The 26219-nt window shown below is 37.8% G+C and overlaps 1 protein-coding gene and 1 long non-coding RNA gene across 11 annotated transcripts in view; one reads left to right on the forward strand and one right to left on the reverse strand.

The window, feature by feature from the left end:
* The window catches only part of GPHN (gephyrin), a 749523-nt gene that overhangs the window by 13355 nt on the left and 709949 nt on the right, over positions 1-26219 (reverse strand). For all 10 annotated transcript variants that reach the window (XM_072629565.1, XM_072629558.1, XM_072629556.1 and 7 more), the window contains 3 exons: positions 12671-12744; positions 6963-7027; positions 1193-1296 (listed from right to left, as the gene is read on the reverse strand). In XM_072629565.1, coding sequence (XP_072485666.1) covers positions 1193-1296; positions 6963-7027; positions 12671-12744 — 243 coding nt within the window. The remainder of the gene's footprint in view (positions 1-1192; positions 1297-6962; positions 7028-12670; positions 12745-26219) is intronic.
* Positions 13725-26219, forward strand: part of LOC140517915 (uncharacterized) — a 71610-nt gene continuing 59115 nt past the window's right edge. The window contains exon 1 of the long non-coding RNA XR_011971784.1: positions 13725-15152. This is a non-coding gene — a long non-coding RNA (uncharacterized lncRNA). The remainder of the gene's footprint in view (positions 15153-26219) is intronic.

Below are 26219 nucleotides of genomic sequence, written 5' to 3' on the forward strand. Positions count from 1 at the left end.
CCTGGGTCCCAGTATCTTACAATACAGCAATTCTTTTGATTTGAAGAAGAGGGAGATATCAAAGACATGGAAAAAATTTCAGACTTTATTACCACCAATAAAAACGTGGCAGAAAGAATGTCAGTAATTTCAGAATTATATGCCTACTTTCCCAGCTATGTAACATGTTTCTGACCACTGTCTATGTATCTATTAAGATTCTCCTCGTTATGAGAAGGGAATACGTAGACTTTTGTGTTAATGCTTTTCTACAGCAGAGGTGTCAAACATACTCCCAACTGCAGCTAAAGCAGATTAAAATGTAATCTGGAAATATTTAACAAAAAAAAAATACAGTAAGACATAGAGTTAATATGTGCATTAGGGAAGGATTTCTCCAGCAGAAGCTGGACAACCACTAGTCTGGAATATTTCAGAGAGGACTCCTCCTTAGATATGGGTTGAATTAGGTACCTTCAAATTTTCTTCCATGTCTGACTTCTGTTGCCATATCTGTCTTTGGCCATTGAAAAAAATATTTTCATCACAGAGTAAGAAAAATGTCTTGGATATAATCAAATTTTGTTTATGTTCTTTTGGTGATTGAAGGAGAGAGGAAATTAAACTTATTCCAAATAACCTTGGTATTATTTTTCAAATTAATGTTAGTTCTTTAAAATTCTCTGTGGTCACCTTTCCTTTTTTGTCATCAGTCTTCTCATATATCTTTTATTACATGTTATTTGGCAGTTTGTTGACAGCAGGGACAATGACTTATTCATCTCTGTAATCCCAGCATTTTGCCTTTACCATAGAGGTGGGAGAGCATACATCTATGGCTACATACGAGGCTTTTATACCAGGGAAGGTTTGACTCAAATCCTATGACAGCTTGTGGTTAGGTAGTGCCTGTCATGACCTGGACATTTTTATTGGCTGTATAGTATGTTATCTTAACATCCATTCTTAATTTTTAATTCTCAGAGGTTCTTAGTTGGCTTTCAGTTATGTGAAGATTATTTTCTCCTGGAGCCAAAGGTGACTTCAGAAGAGAATGTGGAAGGAGAGAAGAGGAGATTTGCTTTTTCCAAATTTACTTTTTTTTTGGTACAAACTTAACACTCCAGGTAATTATAGTCAGTTGAAAAATGTGGATCCTTAGAATTTAGTTTTTGTTTGTTTGTTTGTTTTTGCTACAACTAGAAAACATTACCCTGGCTTTGATAATTGTTGGTCGAGGATCCAGGATTCCCTGCATCTTCCTTAGTGCTGGGACAACAAAGAGATTGCAAGTAACCACAGCTGACACAGGATTTCCTGAAAAATAAAAAACCAGTCATTCATTCATAGTGTACACAAAAAGTTTTCCTAATTAACGTCCTTATTGCTAGATTTTCAATTAATTTTGAGTATACATAACCTCCTTCTGGGGTTGTTTTGAGTCAAGAGTTTTGAAAACTGGAAAGTGCTAAAGTTTAACTGTAGTTACATAAAAGTGACTGATCTTTAGCCATTCCTACTTTTAAAGCATCTCAAATTAAAAAAGATATGAATATAAAAGTGATTATATAAGCTGCTATGCCATATATAGCCATTCTTTGGACCTACCAATGAAAGGCAGACTGTTCTAAGATGAAGCTTGACAGTTGTTTTGAATGCTCATTCAAGTTCTTCAATACTTCGATGTTGTGTGTGACCTCAACTCATGTAGGGGATTCCTTCCACTAGTGCAGATTGCAACACATTTCTGCTTTTTCATTATGGATAGTTTTGGTCCATGGTGGATCACATTACAACATATTGGAGGCTTTCCTTTGAGTCTTCATACATTTTGTAGGTACCACTCAATGATTCAATTTATCTGTTTATTATCTCTCTCTTAACCAATGACCAGTCAACTTCCTTTTCTAATCATCTATTTCCTTGATTATATATTGCTTATGCCACAGACAAGTAAGGCAGTTTATAACACAATCAAATAATTTAAAGTGTGAAGTATCTGATGATAAATAAATCTGTTCACTTAAAATTGGAAAAAGAAATTGGGGGGAAAATAGTTATTCAAGAAGGATTTCCTCTCAGAAGAAAGGCAGTAATGGTACAGTGGAAGGAGAACTAGACTGAGAGTCAAAAGAATGGCATTCTAGTCTAGTTAGTCTGTTACTAATTAGCTATGTGACCCTGGTCAAATCACTTGACTTCTCTGTACCTCAGTTTCCACATCTACAAAATGAGATCTGGACTGCATAATTTCTAAGGTTCCTTCAAGCTCAGAAATGATTTGATCCTATGATTTTGTTAATTTCCCATACTTTCACACAACCATCTACAAATGGTGGGAATAAGATTTCAGGGTTTCTTTTTTTTTTTTTTTTGTCTGTTTTTTTTAGCTCTTCCTCATAAGGCTCTTTTAAGGAAAGAAATCTGAAACCTTCAAGTCTCTACAACTGCCTGCTGGACATCTCCCCACCCATGTGCCCATTCCTAAAGCTCAATTCAACAAACATTTATTAAGTGCTTACAGTGTGAAAGACATTGTGTTGAGCACTTGAGATACAAAAATGGAAAACAACCCAGATCCTGCCCCAAGGAGTTTACAATCTATTGGTGGGATGTGAGAAGTATAATACAGTACAGAATATGATGGAAGCAAAGGAGAACTCTAACAAAGGTGCTTTGCAAAAATTTGAGGAGGGAGGGAGAATCTTTTTGGCTTGGCATGAGGGTGGGAAAAGATTGGAGAAGAACAGAAGGTCAGCAGAGCCTTGAAGAAAGAGGATTTTAACAGAGATGAAGAGGGTGCATACAACACATGGAACACATCCCACATGAATGAATGGAAGTGTGAGATGGGAGGTCAAGATTGAGAAATACCTAATCGCTCAGATAGGGTGGAATTTGAATGAGAGAAAGGCTGGATGGGGAAAAACTGTGGAGAGCTTCAAATGATAGGCTGAAGATTTTATACTTTATCTTACAGGCTGGAAGGCGCTGCGGTTTTTGAGGCAGCTTGTGCATTAGGAAGATTATTCTGTCAAGTGTGTGAAGGATGGATTAAAGAGGGAAGAGAGGGGGGACAGATGAGTTAATGTATCTAAAATCAAACTGATTATCCTTTTGTCCCTCAGCCAACCTGGCCCTTTCTACCACTTGAGCTGAGCATTGGAGGGAACTAATGGTTCCAAGTGGCAAGGTGAAGAAGAAAGGTGATCCAGGATGGAGGACAGATGGAATATCATATAAAGGGGCATTTGGATAGGAGGATAAGTAATGTGTAGCCAGCCTGGAAAGACAGGCTGGAAGCAGGTTATGAAGGCCTTTCAATGCCTAACAAGGGAGCTTGTGTTTTATCATGAAGGCTATGGGGAGCCAATGAAGCCTCAGGAGCAGAGGAGTAACATGTTCAGACCTGTGCTTTGGGAATATCAATTTGGCATTTGTATGAAGGATGATTTAGAGAGGGGAGAACAGAGGCCAATTAGGAGGTAATTATTACTATTCCCAGTAAGAGGTGATAAAGGATTGAGAATCGATGTGGTGTGAGTAGAGAGAAGGGGATGGATATGAGAGCCATGAAGGAGATAGAATTAAATATATTCAATTTCAATAAAATCCCATGGATCTATCAGGTATACTTGTTCCTTTTACCTCAAAATATAAGAGGGAAACTTTCCTGGAAAAGGCCAGAAAACTTTCATTCAACAAAGGGTATATTCCCATATTAGCATTTAACATGAATTGCTTTTAAAAATCATAAAAACTGGTAAAGGCTCCGTTTGGCATAATTTTTATTTCATAAAACTGAAAATGCCTGCTAGCTTTGAAAGATAGTGAGTGCCCTTGCTTTCTTTATAATTTGAGATGTGAGATGTTGCTGCCCTCTTTTGGTTCTTTAGGGGTGAGCAGGGAACATTGCAAGCTGTAATAACAGTTTGAAAGAACACTGTTGTGTACCTTGGGGGAGACAATATCAAATCCACTGTCAGTCCCTCACTCGAATGTGCCTTTGGTTATATGATCAACTATGAGACTGTAAATCAATTAAATATGCTGAATGGATTTTCTATGAGACATTCTGGGGTGGGCATATGTGTCTCAGAAAACATTTCTGTACAGGAATGGAGAGAATTTTGAGTCCTCGGACTAGACTTTCTGATCACAGGAGGTTGCATTAGAAATCACATTTTTTAGAACGGTAGAAGTGTCTACAGAATGAGGTATGTAGGCTTAACTGTCTCAGCAAATTACTTAATCAGTCATTCTTTTGACTTTATTTTTCGGCATCCCCATTCTTTCAGTCACCCAGGTTCACATACTCCCACTCATCCCACATACTCAGTCAGCTGCCACATCTCGTTTTCCATGACTCTGCCACATCTCTCCAGTCTGACCCCTTTTTCCCACGTACATAACCACCACTTCGGTGCAGCCTACATTTTCTTAAAGCACAAATTTACCTGTGTCTGGAATCAAACATGAACTCTTTTGTTTGACATTTAAAGATCTTTACAATTTGGTTCAAACCTCCCTTTCCAGCCTCATATATTGCTTCCCTCCATTGTAGTATGTGAATATCCAGACAAACTGACCTTACTTTTCCTCATATTTGACCCTTATCTCCTGCTTCAGTGCTTTTACATGCCTAGAAAACATTCTCTCCAAAATTCCTTAGAATCCCTAGAGCCAGGTCTCCTCTTCTTCTTGACTTTGCTGATTTCCATAGCTGCTAGTGCCTTCCCTCCCGAATCACCTGGTCTCTATTTTGTATGTTATTATATGTGGGCATGCCTTTCTCTTTGTTTGTGCCATGACAGTGCCTGGCACAGAGCAGAGAATTTAAATTTATGCTTCTGGTTGACTGAGCCCCCAAACGATGGAACAAGGCATTTGTGGCAAGGCAGACAGGTTAATGATATGGGACTAAATGTGAAAGGCCAGGAATAAAAAGAGCTTGAGTTCAGTTGCTCCCACTGCTCTTGGGAGTGTAAAGGTCAGAAGCTCTTTTCCATCTTCTCCTTATTCTGTCTGCCCTCTGCTGGAAAAACTGTACCCTTTTCACTTACCTGTGATTTCAAGTATACAAAGACAGATTCAGGGATAAGTGTATGAAGAAATGGGCTAGAAGGAATAGCTACACTTCCTTTTTTGAACTTTCAGAGCACTTTGAATCTCTCCTATGCATTTACCAAATAACTGTAGGACAACACAGCCTACCTTGCATTACAGTTATTTGTGTACATGTCTTATCTCTTCTACTGGACTGTAAACTCCTTGAAGGCAAGGATCAGGTATCTCTGTACAGAACCAGCACAGTGTCTTGTAATTTTTTTAGGGGTGGGTTGGGGAGGGGACAAGACTTGATTTTATTGACTGTAGAGTCAGTGGTTCTGGGTTCAAATCCTGTCTCTGATGCTTACCTTAAACCTCTTACCCTCATTTTCTTCATCTGTAAAATGAAGGGGCTGGACTAGATAATCTCTAAGGTCAATTGCAGCTCTAAGTCCGGGATCCTATCATTCCAGGGAGGAAATTCACTCTACTAAAGCAGATCAGTAACTACTCTGCAATGCACAGTCTTAGAGAGTTACCTGGGAACACTGAGAATTTAAGTGGCTCTAAGGTCACAAAGCATCTTCCCTCTAAGATCAGCTCTGTTCTGGTTTGTACATAGTTGTGTGCATGTTGCTCCCCATTAGACTGTGAGTTCCTTGAGAGTAGGGACCATTTTATTGCCTTTCTTTGTGTCTCCACTAGTTAGCATAGTGCCTGGAACATAGGAGCTTAATAAATGCTAGTTGACTGACTGTATTTCATACTTCTGCTCATCTTTCAAATAACAGGTGTTTAAAAATATTTGCTGAATAAAGGGATGACTGTATCAGCCTTCTTACAGACTAAAGGAATTAAGAAATGCCAAGCAATCATTTCTTTATGGAACACAATTTTTATAGTAATGAGAATAGAAAAATAGCTACATTTGGGGGATGAAAGGGCCACAAAGTCAATCGTCATTCATCACATTTTCAGCATTTCACCTCAGAAATAAAGCTTTCTGACAGCTGATTTCCTTGCATACTGTTTTAAGTCCTCAATGATAAGATTTATATCATTCTTTTAAAGCATTAGATTTAGAAGTTTTAGAGTATGTTTTATTCAACATACATCAAATACTCCTGATCTTTACCTTTATGTACACATATTAACTTAGTTGTTAAATTTATTTTATAATAAAAAATAACCACTCCAAATCCAAAGGAATTGTAAATGCCAGATCTGATTGAATTGAATTTGATTTCTTATTTTTGGAAAGACTATGTTAAGAAGGCAGCATTTTAACAGTGGAAAGAGAACCTGGATTCAGGTACCCTCTCTGACATTTTATGATCTGTATGACCTTCAGTAAATTACTTTCTGAGTTTCAGTTTTCTCATCTGTAAAAAAGAGACAAATTGAACCAGAAAGCCTCTGAGCTTTCCACCTGTTCCAACTCTACATGTATGATCCTATGAACTTTTTTGTAAGTTTGGAAATGAGGCCTAGTCACCACAGGTGTCTAAACAGTCTTGCATGACTGGTACTCAGGAGAAAATCCTGAATGAGACTTGGCTGCAATGAGTCTGGCAAAGAGTTTACGAAGCATCAGTGTATTTGCAAACCTGGCAGAAAGGGCTAAGATTTCATTTTCTGAAGGCTAGAGTATAATTTTGGACTCCTTCCACAGAATCCATAGATCTCCACTCTCAGGAGTTGTAGAGTGGGCTAACATTATCACAGAATCACAGCATTTCAGAACCAGAAGGAAACTCGGAGGTCATCTGATTTACTCATGGTCACCATCTGCCAGCTCTCTATGATGAGTTGAAGGCTGAGTGGCCAGAAAGAGGTAGCATCTAGGATATGGAACTCAAAACATTTAAGTAGCAAAGCACAAAACATTTCTGTCCCTTTTTCAGAGAAAGTCACAGAAATTATATTTCTCTTACCTGGTAGTGCAAAGATTATTTTTCTTATACCATCAATGTCCAAGGTTGCAAATGTTGTTGGAAGGCTAGAGAGAAATTAAGTTGTTTTTATGTACTAAATATAAAATACACAATTGTATTAAATACTGAGGTACTCCTGTTATGTTAATATAACATATAAATGACCACATGTTTTAAAATACTTTATTTTATTTGATCTTTCTTATAGCTCCTTGAACACTAAAGAAGTGTTTAACAAGAATTTAAGGAGACTTGTTTTTAGTACCTTTCTCAAGTGTCTAGTCTCTCCCTCCTTTTTCTTAGCATGTCATTTTCCTCCCTTTAGTCTGCTTGTGATACCAATGTGTAACTATATATTCCAAAGCTCACTTTACTCTCCTGGGCTCATATACCTTCCAGCTCACTACTCAATGTTGGGAGAGCTCTTTTAACTGGACTATTTCTTGATTTGTACTAAAGGTCAAATTCTATTATAGTAAAACCTAAGCTAATTAGAACACTTAGTGTTTACTGCATAAACTCTTGCCCTGTTTTTTGTTTTAACCATAACTAGAAATTCTTCTAAAACTGATATCATATACTAAGAGGCAGTATAATGACAGAAAAAGAAATGGATTTGGGTTGGAGTCTGAGCTCTGATAAATATTTACTTGTTGTTTGACTCCTACTACTAGTTGGATGACTCTGTTGTTAGGATGACTCACTTCATCATCAACCTGAGCCCCCATTTCCTCATCTTGAAATTGAGGACTGCACTCCCTACCTTAAACGAAAGCTCCCTGTTGTGTTTCATTTACTGACCTAGCACAGTGCTTGGAACACAGTAGGTACTGAATAGATGTTTGGTGAATTGAAATGAAATCCCTTTGTAAAATATAAAGCACTACATAACCGTGAGTACTTACTGAGATATATTGTATGTCTCCCTGACATCTTACTCACAGAATACTGAAAATCATCTAGCTTTTTTTTTTTTTTTTAAAGAATGTGCCAAAGTAGGTCAGACAGCTTTAATTTGGTGGCTCAAGGTTATCATTATGAACATCAGTTATTCTGCTCTGTAGTAATATTGGGAGGTCACTGGAGCCACTGCAGTGATCTCTTCTCCATATGACCACAGACCCCTGTGCTTTTTGAGTTCTTGTGATTGTCTCTATGGCTTTGCTACCTCTTTTCTTGGAGTCTGGCTATCTGCTGACACTTCTCACTGCAGTCTGGGGCCAGTCTTTGGCTGCTTCTAATCTGCTATGGGTTTGAAAAAGAGACACCCAAACTTGTTAGAACTGGTACATTAAGACGAGCAAATAGCATAAGGAATCCTGTACAAAAATAATCCTGCATAAAAGGCCTGAGAATAGGCTTCTGTCTACATTACAGTCATTCCAAAAAGAAACAACGTAATTGCCTGTGGTGGGTGGAAAGAACTTTACCAGAAATTTTAATGCATTTTGCTGTCTAGTAGCAATAGCCCTTAAATTCTTCATATTTCTCTCCACATTCCAATGTCTTTAAGGAGGCCACCTAAATTCCCTACCAAGCACCAAAACAAAATACCACCCACAAAGATCCAAGAACCGGATGAAGCTGGTTTGGGCCAAATGCTTACTTCTGTCTTTTCCTACAGACAAAGGGATCATTTCTTCCCTCTTGCTAATTGTTTGGAGAGGCTGGGCTTCAGCTTTGTGTCATTTATGAATCTGAAGGCTAAAAATGTGATTGCAACCAGTTCACTTTAACAAAATCTTATTAACACAAAAAATACCATTGCCAAATAATGTTTGTAATGTGAATGATTATAAATATAAGTGTCTTATCTTAAAAATGCTGTGGCTAAATAGCAATTATTTTCTGTTTATCTTTAGGAAGCAATTTCCTGGGTATTTTGAGCTCATATTGTCTATTCTCTTGGGTAGTCAGACTAGGATAAGCATGCATGCAAATGACTGAAGTCACAAACTGGGTACTAAGACTCCAGGGAAGAAGAATAACCATTAAGGACTAATAAGCCCCTGAAACCCACAAAAACCTGAATGAAAGAATCAAGAAAGAAGAATATCTAAATTAAATAGCAGAAATGTTAAGAGAAAAAGTTAATCATAGATATTAGACTAATAATTCTCCTCTAGGAGGGAGGGCAGGAGATGTTTGCATACTTTATGCAGCAAAGGGAACATATCGATTTATTTTTGTGGCTGACAAGAAGTACATTGAAACTAACTTGGAATGTCCTTTGTATAATTAATTAAACTGGCAATACCTAGAGAGAAAACTTGAACAGCCATGGTAAAATAATTAATATCTACCTAAAACAAATACTCTTCTCAGTAAGAATGAGAGGCAGTGTAGTGTGATAGATAAGGCATTGGACTTGAGTCACAAAGTTCCTCTAAATGGCACCTGAACGAGCTCTTTGATCCTGGGAAAATCATTTAGTCTCAGTTTCCTCATCTGTAAAATGAGGGAGTTGGACTCAATGGTTGCTAAGGTCCCTTAAAACTATGACCATCCTGTGAATGGTCTGAGGGACAATGTATCAAGACAAAAGGAACTTTGTTCTCAAAGGTCCATTATTACTCAACTCAGCTAGCATTCCTCCTTGACTGCTGGGAAATTTCACATTCATAATATGACAAAAAGCAAATCTTGATACTTATGGAGGAAACTTTAGAAAAATCCTAATGCCACATTCCCAACAACAATAATAGTAAAGTTTCATTCACTGAGAGGAAACTTGACTCCTGTGCCCAGGTTGCCCAAGAATGCAGGAACAGTTTTTTATAACTAAAACATGTTATAGAAAAAGTACTGAACTTAAAGAGTCAGAAGGCCTGGTTTGAGTACAGGCAGTGCCATATACTAGCCCTCCGATACCCTGGGCAAGTCGATGTACATTTCGTCATCTACTTTTCATCATCTGCAAAATAGAGATAATATCTGTTCTGCTTAACTCACAGGGTTCCTGTGAGGATCAAATGAAATAAATGTATATAAAGAAATCTGGGGACTTTAAAGTGCCATCTAATGTAAGTTATTATAACTATTACAAAAAGAATGCTGAATTTGTCCAACTCTTTGTGATCCCATCTGGAGTTTTCTTGGCAAACATACTGAAGTGGTTTGCCATTTCCTTCTCCAGATCATTTTACGCAGATGAGGAAACTAAGGCAAACAGGGTAAAGTGATTTGCCCAGGGTCACACAGCTAGGAAGTATGTGAGGCCAGACTTGAACTCAGGAAGATGAGTCTTCCTAACTCAAGGCCTGGCACTCTAACCACTGTGCCACATAGCTGTCCTATCAAAACACTCAGGTAGTAAGAAACAGAGTCAGAATGTGAGCTGAACTTTTCTGACTGCATACCCTGAGCTGTTTTCACTATACCATGCTGCCCTGCTATAACTAGGCTGGAGGAAACCAGGGTTTTGTACCAGGGTGCTAAATTTAGAGTAGGGTAGAAACAACAGAGTTTAGCAGCTATAGTTAGCAAGAAACTCAAGTAGAAAGCTACCAGATGGCAGGCTACCCACTCTTCAGCTGAGGCTGTTTTCACACCATTTGCTCTAGGGGTAGTTTTTGGTTTATAGTATTTTCCTCAACCATATTAATCCATAGCTCTTTTTATATAACTTATTTCCTAGATTAAAAAAAAAAGCTTCAGGCAATTTAATGGCTTCAATAGTACATTATATAGATGGCTAACCATTTGTCTGTGTTAGGGGTGGGGAACCTGTGGCCTTGAGGCCACATGTGGTCCTCTAGGTCCTCAAGTGCAGCCCTCTGAATCCAAATTTCACAGTTTAACAGTATAGATTCAGCTAAAAGTCCACCCTTGAGGACCTAGAGGGCCATATGTGTCCTTAAGACCACAGGTTCCCCACCCCTGAATTATATTCAATCTATTACTCCTGCTGAATTCTTGAAACTGAGGGTTTTTAGTGAATAGATTTGTCTTAATCCTGTATTTCTTTCCAGAGATACTTAGAAATGTACAGAAACACAGAAAGTACATGGGCGGGGGTAATACAAGATTTATGGTTGATAGATACACTGGTAAATGATAGGAAAATGGGCAAATGTATTAACTGCAAAAATAACAATGTTGCTGAGTACCTTGACCACTGTAAGGAGGAGGAAGTTCACCAGGATTGGTACTTCACCCCTCAATTTACCCTCTACTGCAACTTGAGAATATCTTAATACTTATCAATATATTTAATCACTTATGAGAATATCAACACTTTTCAATTCTGTCCTAATGTTGCTCCCACACTTTCAGGGATTTCCCTAAGGAAACAACCATGTTATGTCCCTTTGACTGAGATATAAGCCAGCAGAGGAACATATGCAATAAGGTTAAAATCACCCCTATACCTCTTTCTCATAGACTTAGCCCAAGGATTCTTGAATAGGACATCAGAGATTTTAGATAGTGGGGGTGGGGGAATAGTATACTATAATTTGGAGACATGTTCTTTCACCTGCTCTTTCCAATAACTCAGGTGTAAGACATTTTTCAGGGCCTTGCAACTGGTTGTAGACCCTCAGCTATGGTTCACCCATTAGTGCTTCCCTAAGTGGTTATTTTGGAGGCAGGTAGGAGGCCCAGTGGATAGAGAATAGAGCCTGGAGTCAGGAAAACCCTAGTCCAAATTTGGCCTCCTGAGCAAGTCACTTTACTTTGTTTGCCTCAGTTTCCTCATTTGTAAAATGGACTGGAGAAGGAAATGGCAAACTACTCCAGTATCTTTGCTAAGAAAACCCCAAATGGGGTCATGAAGAGTAAGATAAGACTGAGCAATAAAGTGGTTATTGTGGAAAAAGTCCAAAGTTTGAATATTTATATAAAATGAGACATACAAACTTTATTCTTTCTCTCTTTGGGAAGTGTGAAAGCGGGAAAGAAGGACAAGAAGGGAGAGGAAAATAGATTTGGAAATTGTAAGGAGATAAAATTCTCCCACAGGACTGGCTTTGTTGAAAACAAACTCACCAATTATGGTAGTAATGGAGATGTGAGGTGATGAGAACTTAGATTAATCTGGAAGCTGTGTGAGTAGTAGTCTAGAAAAGTTGCTTTGTTTTATTAACAGTGCTGACTATTAACAAATTAGCGGTCATTCATCAGGAAGTTCAGAGGTATATATACATTCAATTTTTGAGACAAGTTACAAAATATTCCTCTGTAAGGCAGAACTAAAAGTGCCCTTCAAATTCACTTATTAAGACAAATTCAGTTATTCACTTGAAGGAGAGAGATTCTGGGACTCATGGCCCCTGTAGAGGGGAGAGAGATTCTAGGACTCTAATGGAGAAGCAGCTGCTCATGGTTGGGGGGCAGAAGAAGTATAGTAGTTTCTTAATTTAGCTAATTATTCCTGCTAATTAAGAGATAAACTCAGTTGTTTCTTTGCTGATGAAGAAGGATATGTGCTCTCGGTGCTCTATAAGTTTCAGTGACCTCAGGTAAAGCCCTTTTTATCCTGTAGCTCTGAAGAATCAAACTGCTTGGTGTTATTTGCACATTAATTTCCATTTTAGGTAGTATTTATTCTTGTGCTGAATATTCTATGAATGTCTTAGAAGGAAAGAGGCATAATAAAGTGTAATAAATCATAGTTTTCAATAAAAAGTCTCCAGCAAAGTGTAACTCAAAACTCATATTTTATATATATATATATGTATATATTTGACACAAGAAAAATGTCATACCCTGGTTTCATAAAAACCCTGCCGAAATGGATCTGTGCATGAAGATCAATGTCCAGCACCTGCTTGAGATAGTCCTGCAAATATGAAAAAAAATAGCTATAATTTCAAGTTTTATTAAAATAAAGAATGAATGTATTTCAGTTATCTTGCTTATAAAAGTTATAATTTAGTGAGATTATCTTCTATATTTTTTTTAGAAAGACTTAATTTCTTGGTAACATAAATACACAAAGAAACATATCTGGATAGATATCACAAATGTCTCTCCTACAGTACTTTATCTCTAGTGCCTAAACACAGTTATGAGATAAGGACATACATATGTTGGATTGCCAACATTCTACTAAATGAGATAAGGACATGAAGTCTAGATTACTAAATATAAGCTATTAAACCACATGGAAAAATAGCTTTGGTTCATGAATTCTAGATCTTTTAGAACTGATGATGGAAGGAAATATTTTATTATGTATGTTGTTCAGAAAACTTTATTAATATTATTCGAACCAAGATTTATGTAGCTAGAATTGTCTAACCCAAAAGCTTACTGTAGAGGTCAGGCTGACCTCTGATGCTCCGGGGAAGCCAGGTGGCTAGAAGGAATGTTTGCATCCTTCCCAGATCCTTGGTCCACCCAGTGCTTGTATTCTGTGTTCCCCAAATCTGAATGTTTATGCTTACTGATATACATCTCAACGGCCCTTGCCTGGGAACTTCCTTCTCTATGTAAAAGCTTGAATGTTACATGTGTTTCATGTGCTGTTATTCTTCTGAACTCCCTATAATGCAAATGTTAAGATTCTGGATGAGGGAGCCTCCTTTCAGCTTTCCTCCTCTATCAAATGACCACAGAAATTTCTTTCTAAAACTATTTTGATTTTGGGGTTTGTTCTCATGACTAACACTGGTCAAGAGTTAAAGCACTTTTAAAGTAGATGTGAATATGCCCAGATAAAATTATCTTGTCCACGGTGGCCAGAAGATTTTAACTTTAAAGTCCCAATATCTCGATTAAATGTTTTCTGGAAAATCAATTCCAGAAGCCTATACTTTTAATCCTCTGAGACAAAGGGGTCTGACAGCTTAAATTACTAGAACAAGAATAGGGAAACAGTCCAGGCCTCTGGAGCTAGACTTTCCAAATTGAGAAGACCAATTCTATAATGACTAAATTGGCTGTCATGGTGGGAAGGATAAGCTCTTTGAGGTTTGCTGTCCAGTAGAATCAAAGCAGCCCATCAAAGCAGTGGGTAAAATCGGATAAGGATGTCTTCCAAGTCACAGGCATTGTCCATAAGATCATTTGGAGCTAGAAGAAACCATTTTATACTTGAGGAAATGAGGCCCAGATACGGTGATTTGTCCAAAGTCCTGCATGGAGTAAATAGCAGGGACAGGATTTGAACTCAGTCCCTGTCTCCATATTTTAGTGCTCTTTCTACTCTATCCTACTATTTCACAAACTTTTATAGTATCTCTTCTTATTCTCAGTTCCTGCAGCATCAAATAGTAATAGTAAATCATGTCTATTCTGTAAATCGGTGCATAAAGAAAACTGTATGTGTTGTTTACATTGCATTCGTTCATGACTTTTACCCACATGTGAATTTTACAAAGTGATTTAGCCACTTTGACAGATCAAAAATCATTTTTAATTAAATTGAAAGAGCATGAAAATGATCATGATCATGATCGGTGTTTCATGGCATAGAGGAGAGAGAGTAGGCCTTGGAGCAAGTAAGATCTATGTCCTGATACAAACTGGTCATGTGACCCTGGGACAATCACATCACCTCTAATGATCTAGGTCAGAGGGGTCAAACATGAAGCCTGCCTTTGGGATTGCTATGCATCACACTCTGGAGTGCTGTCAGAACTAGATTAAAATGTAATGAAGCACAGATAATATTAATTCAGTATGCACCCTGGAGGTCCTTATATATGGTTTAGCTGCCCCATTTCCATCTGAATTTGACAGCAAAATGCCAACCAGTATTGGTAGAGGGAGCTTCCTGGAAGTTCCCTGTGGCCATGAAATCAAAAATCTAGTCCCTATTTTCTAAAAATTGTGCTTAATTTTTACATAGCACTTTAAAATTTTCAAAGCATTTTACACATTTGCAGTGGTGGAGGTTGATTGAATCCTACTCCACTTAACTGAGAAGTTCCCTTGGAGGAGGCTTGGCTGGAGGTCCCATGGTGATTCATTCATTAGATAAGAACACAGCCAGCTGAATCAATCAGAAGTGTAAACAAGGCTCGGACCTCAATCAATCAAAAGGCATTTCAATGAATAGGAACAATCTGTTCAGATCAGTTGGGGAACTTGTTCATTCAGACCATTTCAGAACTGGAGATATTTGAGAATCTTTCAGCAAAAAGGAGAGAGCCTCCAGCCAAGTCACCTAAGCAATTCTTCTTCACTTCACTCCTACCCACTTAGAATTGTTATTTAATTTGAGCCTCACTACGTCCCTGTGAGGTAAGTGTTGTTATTATCTTTATTTTACATAGGAGGAAATTGAAGCTCACTCTTGAGAGTGACTGTGCCAGGGTCACATGTTCAAGGCAGGATTCAAACTCTGATCTTCTTGACTCCAAGTTCAGTTCTCTGTTACATCACTTAGGTACCATGCAAACCTCTTTACAACAGAAATTTATATTATGGTGTATGTCCACAAATTGTACACCATATTTTTTTTTAAATTTTTTAACATAAAGCTTGGACTTAGCATATTAGGTATTTGTAAGTAATACATTCATTGAGAGGTTTATTGCAAAAGAGAATGTTTTACTTCTTAACACATTTGACTACAATATAAAATGTTATATCTTAAAAATCCATGTTTTCAAAACGATAAGTTAGTGAGGTTTTCATAATTTTATTTTCTTTTTTTTTGTGGATCTCTCCTCCTAATTGCTAAATCTAAGAGCTGCTTTTCTGTTTCTATTTTGTTTGATCTTCAAATGAGATATCTGTAAACCACTTAGCACAGTGCCTGGCACAGAGGAGATGCTTTATAAATAACTGCTTATTCCCTCCCACTTCCTGAAGCTTTTGACCCTGTCTCCCAAGACTGTCTTCTGGACAGAATTCAGTTCGATTCTAATCCAATCCATTTCAACAAATTAAGTACCTGTGGACAATCTGAATGATACAATGATGTCTATTTTGTGCCAAGGATTCAAGAGGAAGAGTGCATTGCTGGCTCCACTCTGAAAGTTTATGGGAGGATGTCACTGCCTTAGCAATCTGCATTGTTGCAGGCTATGCCCAACGGAATAACTGGAGTTTATTGAGCAGGGGTGGGGTTGTGACAGGGTTGGACCTATGCTTTGGTGGCTGAATGGAGGATGGATGGGAGTGAGGACAGACTTGAGCCTAACCCACTGAGAGGCTATTACCGTTATGCAGACACAAGGTGATGAGGCCCTGTACCAGAGAGGTAGCCATGTTAGCTGTTAGGGTGGTGTTAGGATGGTGGCAAGGTCAAAGGTATGACTCTCTCCAATGAAATTTTAGTTTCATATATTCACCAACATGCACTCTCAGAAGCTCAAACTCCACATGTTCCAAATTGAATCAAATCTAGTCTAATCTCCCACCCTAAACTCACTGCTTTTGTAAGAGAACAAACATTTCTAAAGCAATCACTATAGGCAAGGTACTTTGCTAGGGACTGGAGATATCAAGATAGAAATGAAACAATTCCTATCCTCAAAGACCTTTCATTCTACTGGGAAAAATTCTAATCTTCCCTCCTCTTATTAAGGACACCGTCATCATAGGGGTTTGTAACCTACAACTCCTCTTCATCTCTGTCCTTATCTTCACCACCAATAATCAATCAGTTTCTAAGTTTAATTGTTTCTACTTCAACATCTCTTGCATCTGGAACCTTGCCGCTAATCTAGTTCAGATTGTTCAGATCTGTCTTACCTGTTCTACTCTAATATTCTTCTAATTAGCCTCCAGCCCACCAGTCTCTCCCCATATTTCAAAAAGCTGCCAAATTAATTTTCCAAATCAAAGGTCTGAAAGGAAAAGGTCATCCCTCCACTCAAAAACCTTCAGTAAATCCTTTTTAGAGGTGGGTAGTTAGCTGATGCAATGGATTGAGTACTGGTTCTGGTATCAGGAAGACCTGAGTTATAATCCAGTCTCAGACACTTATTAGCTTATGTGACCCTGGGCAAGTCACTTAACTTCTGTTTGCATCAGTGTCCTTAACTATAAAATGAGAATCTTAATGGCACCAACCTCTCAGAGTTGCTGTAAGGACAAAATGAGATAATATATTAAGTATTTAGCACATTTCATGGCTGTAGCAGGTACTTAATTAAATGTTTATTTCCTTTTTTCCCCTTTATCTTTTTGACAAAACAAAATTACATAGTCTTCATATGTTTCCAGTTATTTTACATTACTCCATTTATTAATGTATGCTCTAGCCAGACTGGATTTCTAATTCTCGCTTCAAGTGGTCATTGAGTGGTCTTTTATGGTTGGAAGGTACTTCCTTTTTATCCTTGACTTTCATTATCTTTACCTTTCTCCAAAGTTTAGCTCAGGTGCTGCCTTCTTGGCTATCTACCAACTATTGCTTCTCCCTTCTTCCTCAAAATTCCTACAGCTCTTTGATCTCTTCTTTGCCCTTGCTCACTCCCTACCTTATATTATACTTGAGTTCATGTTGTGTGCCTTGCTCCTAAAACCAAAGCCTCTTGAGGACAGGGGGTGTTTATTGTGTGTGTGTGTGTGTGTGTGTGTGTGTGCGTGTGTGTGTGTGTGTGTGTGTGTGTGTGTGTGTGTGTGTGTGGAGTCCTTGTGCCTTGTACACAGTGGGTGCTTAATAAATAATAGTTGAATTCAGTTCAGTTGGATGTAAATTGTTGATGCTGGAATGAACATTATAAAGACGGAGCACAGTTAAATTCAGGGTGGACACAAAGTGGAGTGCTCAAGCTGCTTTGTGAATTATCAAATCTTCGCTGAGGTGATGATTTTGTAGTTCAGAAAAGCAATACACCACACTTTGCTACTTATAAGGTCTGGGATCTGCACATAATAACCCAGGGAAGTAATTTTGCTTCCACTGACTGATCAAAGTTCTAATATTTTACAGTTCCCACCAGCCCAGGTACCAATCACCAAAAAAACTATCCTTCCTTCTTCAAAAACAAACAACACCCCCCCCCCGCCAAAAAAAATCCCCAAGCAATCAGTACTTATAGGTAGATATCACTGTTTGTCCTTCATTCCTGAAGAGGACCATGGCATCAGGGAAGTGATGCCATGACTTGCAAGTGGGTCCAACAGAAAGATTAGGGTGACTGGAGATGGCCCAGGGTGCAGTGGGAGACTTTGACCCTTTTTCTATAGGAAGCTAAATACAATTACTCTGTACATAAATACCCCACTAAAAAGTATATCATTTTTGAGGCAGTGTGTGATATTTGAGAAAGTTACTGGATTGTATCTTAGCTCTGTTACTTCTTACTTATGTAAGTCGGATTATAACTAGAGCTCTTCCCTTAGTTTTCAATGAGCTCCCTTGGTAACATTAGTGGATATGTTTGGCTCAAAGCTGAAGGGTTCAGTGTTTTGACTCAGCAAACCCTGAGTAGTCTCTTGATTTTCCTCCTTTTCTTCAAAACTTGCAGTAGGGGGAAGGTGGGTGGAGAGACCATGTCAAAGTTGCACCAGAGGAGGAGCCAAAATGGTAGAGTAGCAGGAAGAACTATAGTCATGTTCCACCAAGATAGAGAAAACGCATCAGAACAAGTCTTGACTAGGAAATACAAGAAAAAGTTTCTCATTTTATGTCTAAGGACAGAAACTAGCCAGAAAGGGCTGTGCAGAGCATTCTGGTGCAAGGACGGAAAGAGGGCTGAGGCCTTGCAATAGGAATAAGAAGGGGTCTCAGACATACCTGTGGGGGGAGGGGAAATCTGTCCTTGTGAAGTGTGCCAGAACGGTGCTAACAGAAAGCTCTGTCCTTCACTACTTAGTTCAGGTCACAGATCCAGGGCAGATTGAGAAGAGGACCTGCACTCAGGAATGGTATTTCAGGATAAGTAGTGGTCATGGGTCCTAGACTGTGTTCATTAAGGAGTAGGTTTAGAAACAAATAGCAGCTTGTGACTCACACCCTGGAAACAAAGACTGGAGCCGAGTTGAAATAAAAACACAAGAGTCCAGAAAAACAAAAAAGTAAGGATAAGCAAGCAATCCGAAGAGATTAAGGATAAACTATTTAAATTCTAACATATGCAGATGCTGAGATGTTCCCTCAGAGCCTTATCATTATCAGAGGTCATACAGTCTTAAAAAACAGAACCCCTGGGTACAGTTCTGTTATGTTTTGATGATTAAAAGAAGAATGGAAAGGGGGTAGGAGAAGAAGGGACCCAGGAAGGGTAAAAGGGAGGGGAAGGGTAGGGGAAATTATTTAACATAATCAGTGTATGCCAGTAGAAGACTCTATACATAAGGAGGAAAGGGCAGGGGAACAGGCATCATTTGAAGCTCATTCTCATCTAAATGGTCATAGGAGGGAAGAATACACATACATGCACACATCTGGGTACAGACATACATTTCACTCAATATGAGTATGAGAATGTGAGAAGTGAGAGAAGGGAATAGATTAAGGGAAGGATTAATCTTAAACAAAATAAACTCTGAGGAGGGTGGATCTTAAAGAGAGGTTTAAAAGAAATTCTTCATTTTTTTTCTTTATTTTTCTTTATTCTTTATTATTTCTTTCTATTATACTTTAAAAGAATAAGAATCTGTGATTACGCTCTGGATGAGGAGAGAGAAGAGGGGCAGAGAAGCACAAGCAGATTCATCAAATTTCTGAGCACCTGCCTACTCTCTTACCACCATCTTCTTTACAAGGAGGGGGTGGGAAACAGAAGAAAATGGATGGAGAAATATATCCAGTTCATGATCACAAGTACAGATATGAATGGCAAGAACTCACCTACAATACAAAAGAGGATAGCAGGATGGGTTAGGAAGTAGAATCCAACAATAAGTCGTTTACAAGGAACAGACTTAAAGCAGAAAGATTCACGCAACTAAAATAAGGGGCTGGAGCAAAATCTAAGAACCCTGATTAATCCAATGACCATATATGATTCCAGAGGCCTGATGGTAACGAATTCTAGCTTTCTCCCAACAGACAAGTGATGGATTCTAGGTGTAGAACGAGACATATATTTTTGGACACAATGTGAGAATCTTTTTTTTTTGGCTTGACTAGGCATATGTATTATAAATGTTTTGTTTTCATTTTTTCCCCCTGGGGAAGGAGAAAATGGGAAGAAGATAAAATCAATGCATATTATTTGACAAAAAGTAAAATAATAGTTGCATTAAAAAAAGACAGAGATTTCCCAGAGTATGTTTTTAGTATGGAAGGCAAGAACAAACAGAAATAATACACAGCAGTATGTGACAAATACATTAGAAAGATGCAAAACAATAAAGATGAGATCTAGATGAGGTCTGAGAACAGAGGTAGGGAGATCAGTTAGCAGGCCTGATAAAATGATCTAGGCAGGATATAACAGGGACCTTATTTAAAACTTAAACAATTATATAAAGAAGGTGGAGGATGAATACTAAAGAATGGCATATTCTTATAAGAAGTGTTAAGAGCATTAAAGATCAGAGTAAACTGAGTCAGAAAAGGAAAAGCAAGACAAAAAAATGGGATTATGAATTCAAGTATTTGGAGGAAATTCTTGGCTTACAAGACTGGTCTTTAGAATGGAAAGGATAGTATAAAAATGACTAACAAGGAGCTGTTAAGCAAGAGAGGACTTAGCTGCCCCTGATGAGCTACATCGTAGGACACTGAAAGAAATAAGACTGATGAGCCACTGTCAGTCATCTTTGAAAGATCATGGAGAAAAGGATAGGTACCACAGGATTGGAGAAGGGCAAATGTCAATATAGCTATAATTAAAAAGGAAAGCATTAACTGGGAAAATATCATGGCAGCAAGTTTCTCTGATAAAGACCACATTTTTAAGATATATAAGGAACTGATTCAAATTTATCAGAATAAGGGCTATTTCTCAAATGATAAAATGATCAGTGGATATGAAAAGGCAGTTATCAAGAGAAGAAATTCACAGTATCTATAGTCCTGTGAAAAAAATGCTCCAAATCACTATTAGAAAAATGCTCATTTGAATCTGTCAGGTTCAAACCTATTATTTTGGCAAAGTTGATAAAATAGAATAATGACAAATGTTGGAGAAGTTGTGGGAGAAAAGACACATTGATGCTACATAGGTGGAATTATGAAATGGAACAACTATTCCAGAAAAGAAATTTTGAATTATAGGTCATTATGCCCTCTGACCTTTGAATCAATACCATTAATAGGCATCAAAGAAAGAGGAAAAGGTCATATATTAAAAAAATATTGATAGCAGCTCTTTTTGGTAGTGGCAAATAACTAGAAACTGGGATCCTTTATGAATGTAATGGAATACTACTATATTGTAAGAAATGAAGAAAGACAGTTTCAGAGAAACTTGGGAAAACTTATATGAACTGATGCAGAGTTAAAAGAGCAAAATCAGTAGAACAATTTATACAATCACATTAGATGTAAAAATGAACATTTCTGAAAGACTTGAACTCTGATGAATCAATGATCAACCATGATTCCAGAGAAGTAATGATGCACAATGGGGCCCAGCTCATGAAAGTGAGTATAAAAAAATGAAACACCTTTTTGGACATGGACAATGTGGCAATTTGTTTTACTCAACTATGTTTATATGATGCAAGGTTTCTGTATTTCTAAAGTGAATAGAGTGCTGGGCCTAGAGTTAGGAAAATCTGAGTTCAAATTCAGCCTCAAACACTTAGAAGCTGTGTGATCCTGGGCAAATCACTTAGCCTCTATGTTTGCTCATCTGTAAAATTGGGATAATAATAGCACGTACCTTCTACGGTTTTTGTGAGGATCAAATGAAATAACAATTGTAAAGTTCTTAGCACTATATAAATGTTAGCTATTATTATCATCATCATTCTAGTGGTTAGGGAGAGGTAGAAGGGAGAAAAAAATGCTTGATGATTGAAAAAAAAGGAATTGAAAAAACCTTTTTTTTTTTTAAAGCAGCATCAGAAAAGACTGGCCACTAAGGTAGGAAGGGCTAGCCACCTAGTAAACAGACATTAAGGAGGAGCCCCATAGGAGGTCATGAAAAATTTTGCAATTGTAAAAGGCTTCTGAATGCACAATGACCAAAAATTAATTAAAAATCAAAAGCATAATGAATCTAAGCTGTTTCTGGTAGCTAGGGCTTGCCCATGTTACATTACACAACTTTACTGTAGCATCGGTTCTGAGCACAAAGCCAGTTCATTCTTCACCAAGCATGCTCTCAAGCCGTGCAATGCCAATGAACACTGCCTAAATGAGAAAAGGAGTCATAAGTGGAAAAAGTTTAAGAAGCCCTGCTCTAGACCTCTCTTTTTTCTTGCCTTCTGAAGGTATCAGAGCTTCTACCTGGATTTCCCATAGAAGATGAGATGGTAAACTGTTCATATCTGGCTAGCCAACACATTCTGGCCTAGATCAGCTTGTAACTTGATCTTAAAACCCTTGGAGACTCATCTGTTTTGTGTTTCTTTCCTGAGAATATGAAACCAAATGACAATACTGGGATGGACATTCGCTATCTTAAATTTAAGAGGTCTTGACAAATTTGATAAAGTATGGGATAATCTACATGAACTGATGTTGAGTGAAGTCAGCAGCCAAGAAGACAATCTACAAAGTGACTACGTGACGGAAACAAAAAGAACAATCACACATACACACACACAAAACTAAAAATGAAAGCTGCAAAATTATGAAGTACAACTATGGCTGGAAAGAAGACATATGAGAAAATACTCTTACCCTACCCCTTTGAAGAGGTATGAGGACCCCAAGTGTTGTACATTGCAAATATTTTCAGATATTTTTTCTGGATATATTGATCTTTCCTTTTGTCCTTAAAAAAAACTTATTTATGATATGGGATAGCTCTCTGAAAGGGAGATGGGGACAGTTACTGGGAGAAACTAGCGATGTAAAAAAACAAAGTACATCTGTTAGAATACCACTATGATGTAAGAAATGATGTGCTGATCAAATCAACTAAAAAGGGCCTATCAAGAAATCTGTTATCTACCTCCAGAGAAAGAAATATGCATAGTATGATTTTACATATGTTTATAAATCTATGCCATATGGTAGCCTTCTCTAGTGTGAGGTGGGGAGAGAAGGGAGGAGTCAGCTTGGAACTTAAAATGTTAAAAAAAAAATTAAATTAAAAATATATCAATAATTGATTTAGAATTAAAAAAAAATTCAAGGGCTCCTGGGACGTGGTAGAGAAAATGACAATGGAGGGACAGCTAGCTGGTTGCAGTGGACAGGGCACCGGGCAGGCAGTTAGAAGGACCTGGGTTTAAATCTGGTCTCAGACACTTGACACTTATTAGCTGTGTGACCCTGGGCAAGTCACTTAATCCTGACTGCCTCTCAAAAACAAAAAAGGGCAGAAAATGATCACGGGCAGAAGGAAGATCCCAACTCCTGGTCTATCTTACAAAAATATATGTACTTTGAGGGAGATATTATAGAGCTAGAGAAAAAAATGCCAATTCAGAAATCTTGCAAAATGCTTCATGTTTTGATATTCTGAAGCACTGGAAGACTATAACAGTATTTAGAAGTTAATGCTGCTTGCTCAAGTTTTTGGCTAATGCATGTCTTTTGTGTTTTTTAAGAATTTATTTTGTGTGGAAAAATGGCTGTACTATTTTTGATTTCTACTACACTGGATAGCTTTCAACTACATCCTTTAGAGGAGCTCAGAAGCTAAATTCCAGTTTAAGTGATTTTCCTTATGCCCTGGGTAGGGGTAGGGGCATAAAGAGCCAGGGACAATAAGAAAAGAAGCCTCCTTGAGAGTCCAGGCTCCCTTAGGACCAAACCCAGACCGTGCAAATGGTTCCAGAGCTGAGAGGGCAAGGGCCCCATACTCCCTGGGCCTAGCAGGACTTCTGTGTGTGTGATTTCCCCAGTATAGCCTTGGGTAAATCATTTCACTCATTTTGGTCTTGGTTTTCCAATCTAAACTAGACTATACTTCCCGTGTATCCTTGGGAAAGTCCCTTAACCCCCTTAGATCTCAGTTTCTTCATCTACTATGAAGTGAGGGAATTTCATTATATGGCTTCTGACATCCATTGCAAGTGTAGATTTATGATCTTATGATCTTTAAGGCCTCTTCCACCTCTAAATTATATGATCCTATAATCCTAATAGCTTGAATGCTTTGGGAAACATTGGCGATATGGATTTTTTTTTCTTCCAACAGAATTATTGTATAAATATAGGTAAAGTTCTTGCCCTAGACACTAAAATGAGGTATTATGCAAAATTAAGTATTCATAGGATCCTAGTATATCTTAAAATAGAACTGTCGTACTTTTCTATGAATGAAAAATTCTCTAGTGCTATTGTTCTTTTTTCTTTGCTTTATGAGATTGAACAATTTTATCAGTACTATAAACCACTCTGATCACTAGAATTTTTCTAAATGAATATAGCTGTAAATCAGTACTGAGATATTAACATAATCCATCCCTTCTTTTGCCATGTAGAGAAAACTCAAACAAAAGATGCTTATTCTCTTCTCCTAGAAGGTTAATAAATCAATGAACTTGCCTGGTCTAAAAAAAAGGACTGATATGCCACAGGAGAGTATACAAGTGTGGATTGATGACTTCATCTACATGACCACAAGGGAAAACAGTTGTACTTGCCCCAAAAGGAAAGAAAATGGAGGGAAACTATTAAGGAAGTCATTTTTATCCAAATGAATTTTTTAAAAATGAGCAGCATATTATTATCTGGGCAGTATACAATTTTTGTCCATTTTGTTTTTCAAGAGTCAATACAGAGGGCACAGTTAGATGGTGCTGTGGATAGAACATCAGCCTTTCAGGATTTCAAAATGGGCCTTGGACACTTAATAGCTGTGTGACTCTGGCTAAGTCACTTAACCCTGACTACCTCAAAAAAAAAAAGTCACTTACTAGCTAAGATTTATCTTTGAATGATTATGTATTTCAAAGGGGAAAGCCTGTAATGTATTCCAAGCAGTGATGTCATCTGTTGATAGCCTCTGAAGAACCTAGTCTCTGTTACTGGCTAACTCCTGAGGCAATTCTGAGGTTTATAAAAATTAAATGGTTAAACAAAGCTATCTTTGTAGTCATATCTGTCATAGACTCTTGTATGATTTTAATATATGTGTGAGAGACACCCTGAGGACAGCCTTTAAGGCTCCCTTTTGTACTCCCCAGCCAAATACATTCTGAAATCCATAAAGTATCATGGTGGGGGGGAAAGTAACTTATATTTGGAGTTAGAGCTGGATTTGAATTGTGGCTCTGACACTTAATTTCTTTGTAACACAATCCAAATCAATTAACTACTTAGTTTCCTCATATATAAAACGAGGATAATGATTCCTCTTAATGTTATAAGAAAAGCACTTTATAAATCTTCTAGCACTCTGCAAATTCAAGCTATCACTATCCCTTAGAGGCACATTCAGTAATACAGACCCAATTCTGGTATTAGAAAATCTTGCCTCTGACACAGATTGTGATGTGTGACTCTGAGGAATTCACTTAACATTTCCCTGTCCCAGGCAACTCTTGGAGAATGTGAGTTGTGGAACAGATTCTGTTCTGCCTTGGTAGTTTCCTCACTAGGAGTTCCTCATGTCAATGACATCACAGGTTCAGAACAAAAACTCATTATCAATCCAAGTAATAAGCACAGTGAAATCTTAAATATTCTTTACCTCTCAGCTGTATGACTTTGGGTTAGCTCATGCAGAGTATTAAAAAAAAAGCCAATATCCTTCACTAATGACTCATTTCTCACTTGTACAAACAGGAAGGAGAGTAAATGGCAAATGAGCCTTCTTCATTCAGATGAGGTATAAAAGACCAGAAAACAAGTGTTATAAACTTGTCACTTGGACATTTTGGGGATAACAACCAGTTGTCATCACCCTACCATTAAGTTTATTAGAAGCCATGTACCATGAAATGCTCCCTGGGAATAGTAAATTTAATATTTGTTATACATTAAAACAGATGTCTATAGCCTTCAGTATTCTGCCTTTGTGACCTCTGGGATGGACTACTGGAGTTTGCTCTACGTCGGGCTAAAGAGTATTCTGAAGTTTGGAATGATAAGCAGCCCAGCAGTCTATCTGGTGAATTGTGCTTATGGTGTATACCATACTTATATTTATCATCTCCACTTCTGTATACTATTCAAGACAGTGATTTTAGTCAAAGAAATTCTTCCCTTTGTGATTTTTTGTTGGGTGAGAAACTATTCTCAAATACTTTGAAGGTTATTTTCTGAAGGGATAGGCATGAGATTCTGAGGCTGTTTCCCAAACAGAGATGATGGGACCAAGGATTATACTGATTGGA

The sequence above is a fragment of the Notamacropus eugenii genome, chromosome 1, assembly GCF_028372415.1.
Source record: "Notamacropus eugenii isolate mMacEug1 chromosome 1, mMacEug1.pri_v2, whole genome shotgun sequence".
Taxonomy (NCBI): domain Eukaryota; kingdom Metazoa; phylum Chordata; class Mammalia; order Diprotodontia; family Macropodidae; genus Notamacropus; species Notamacropus eugenii.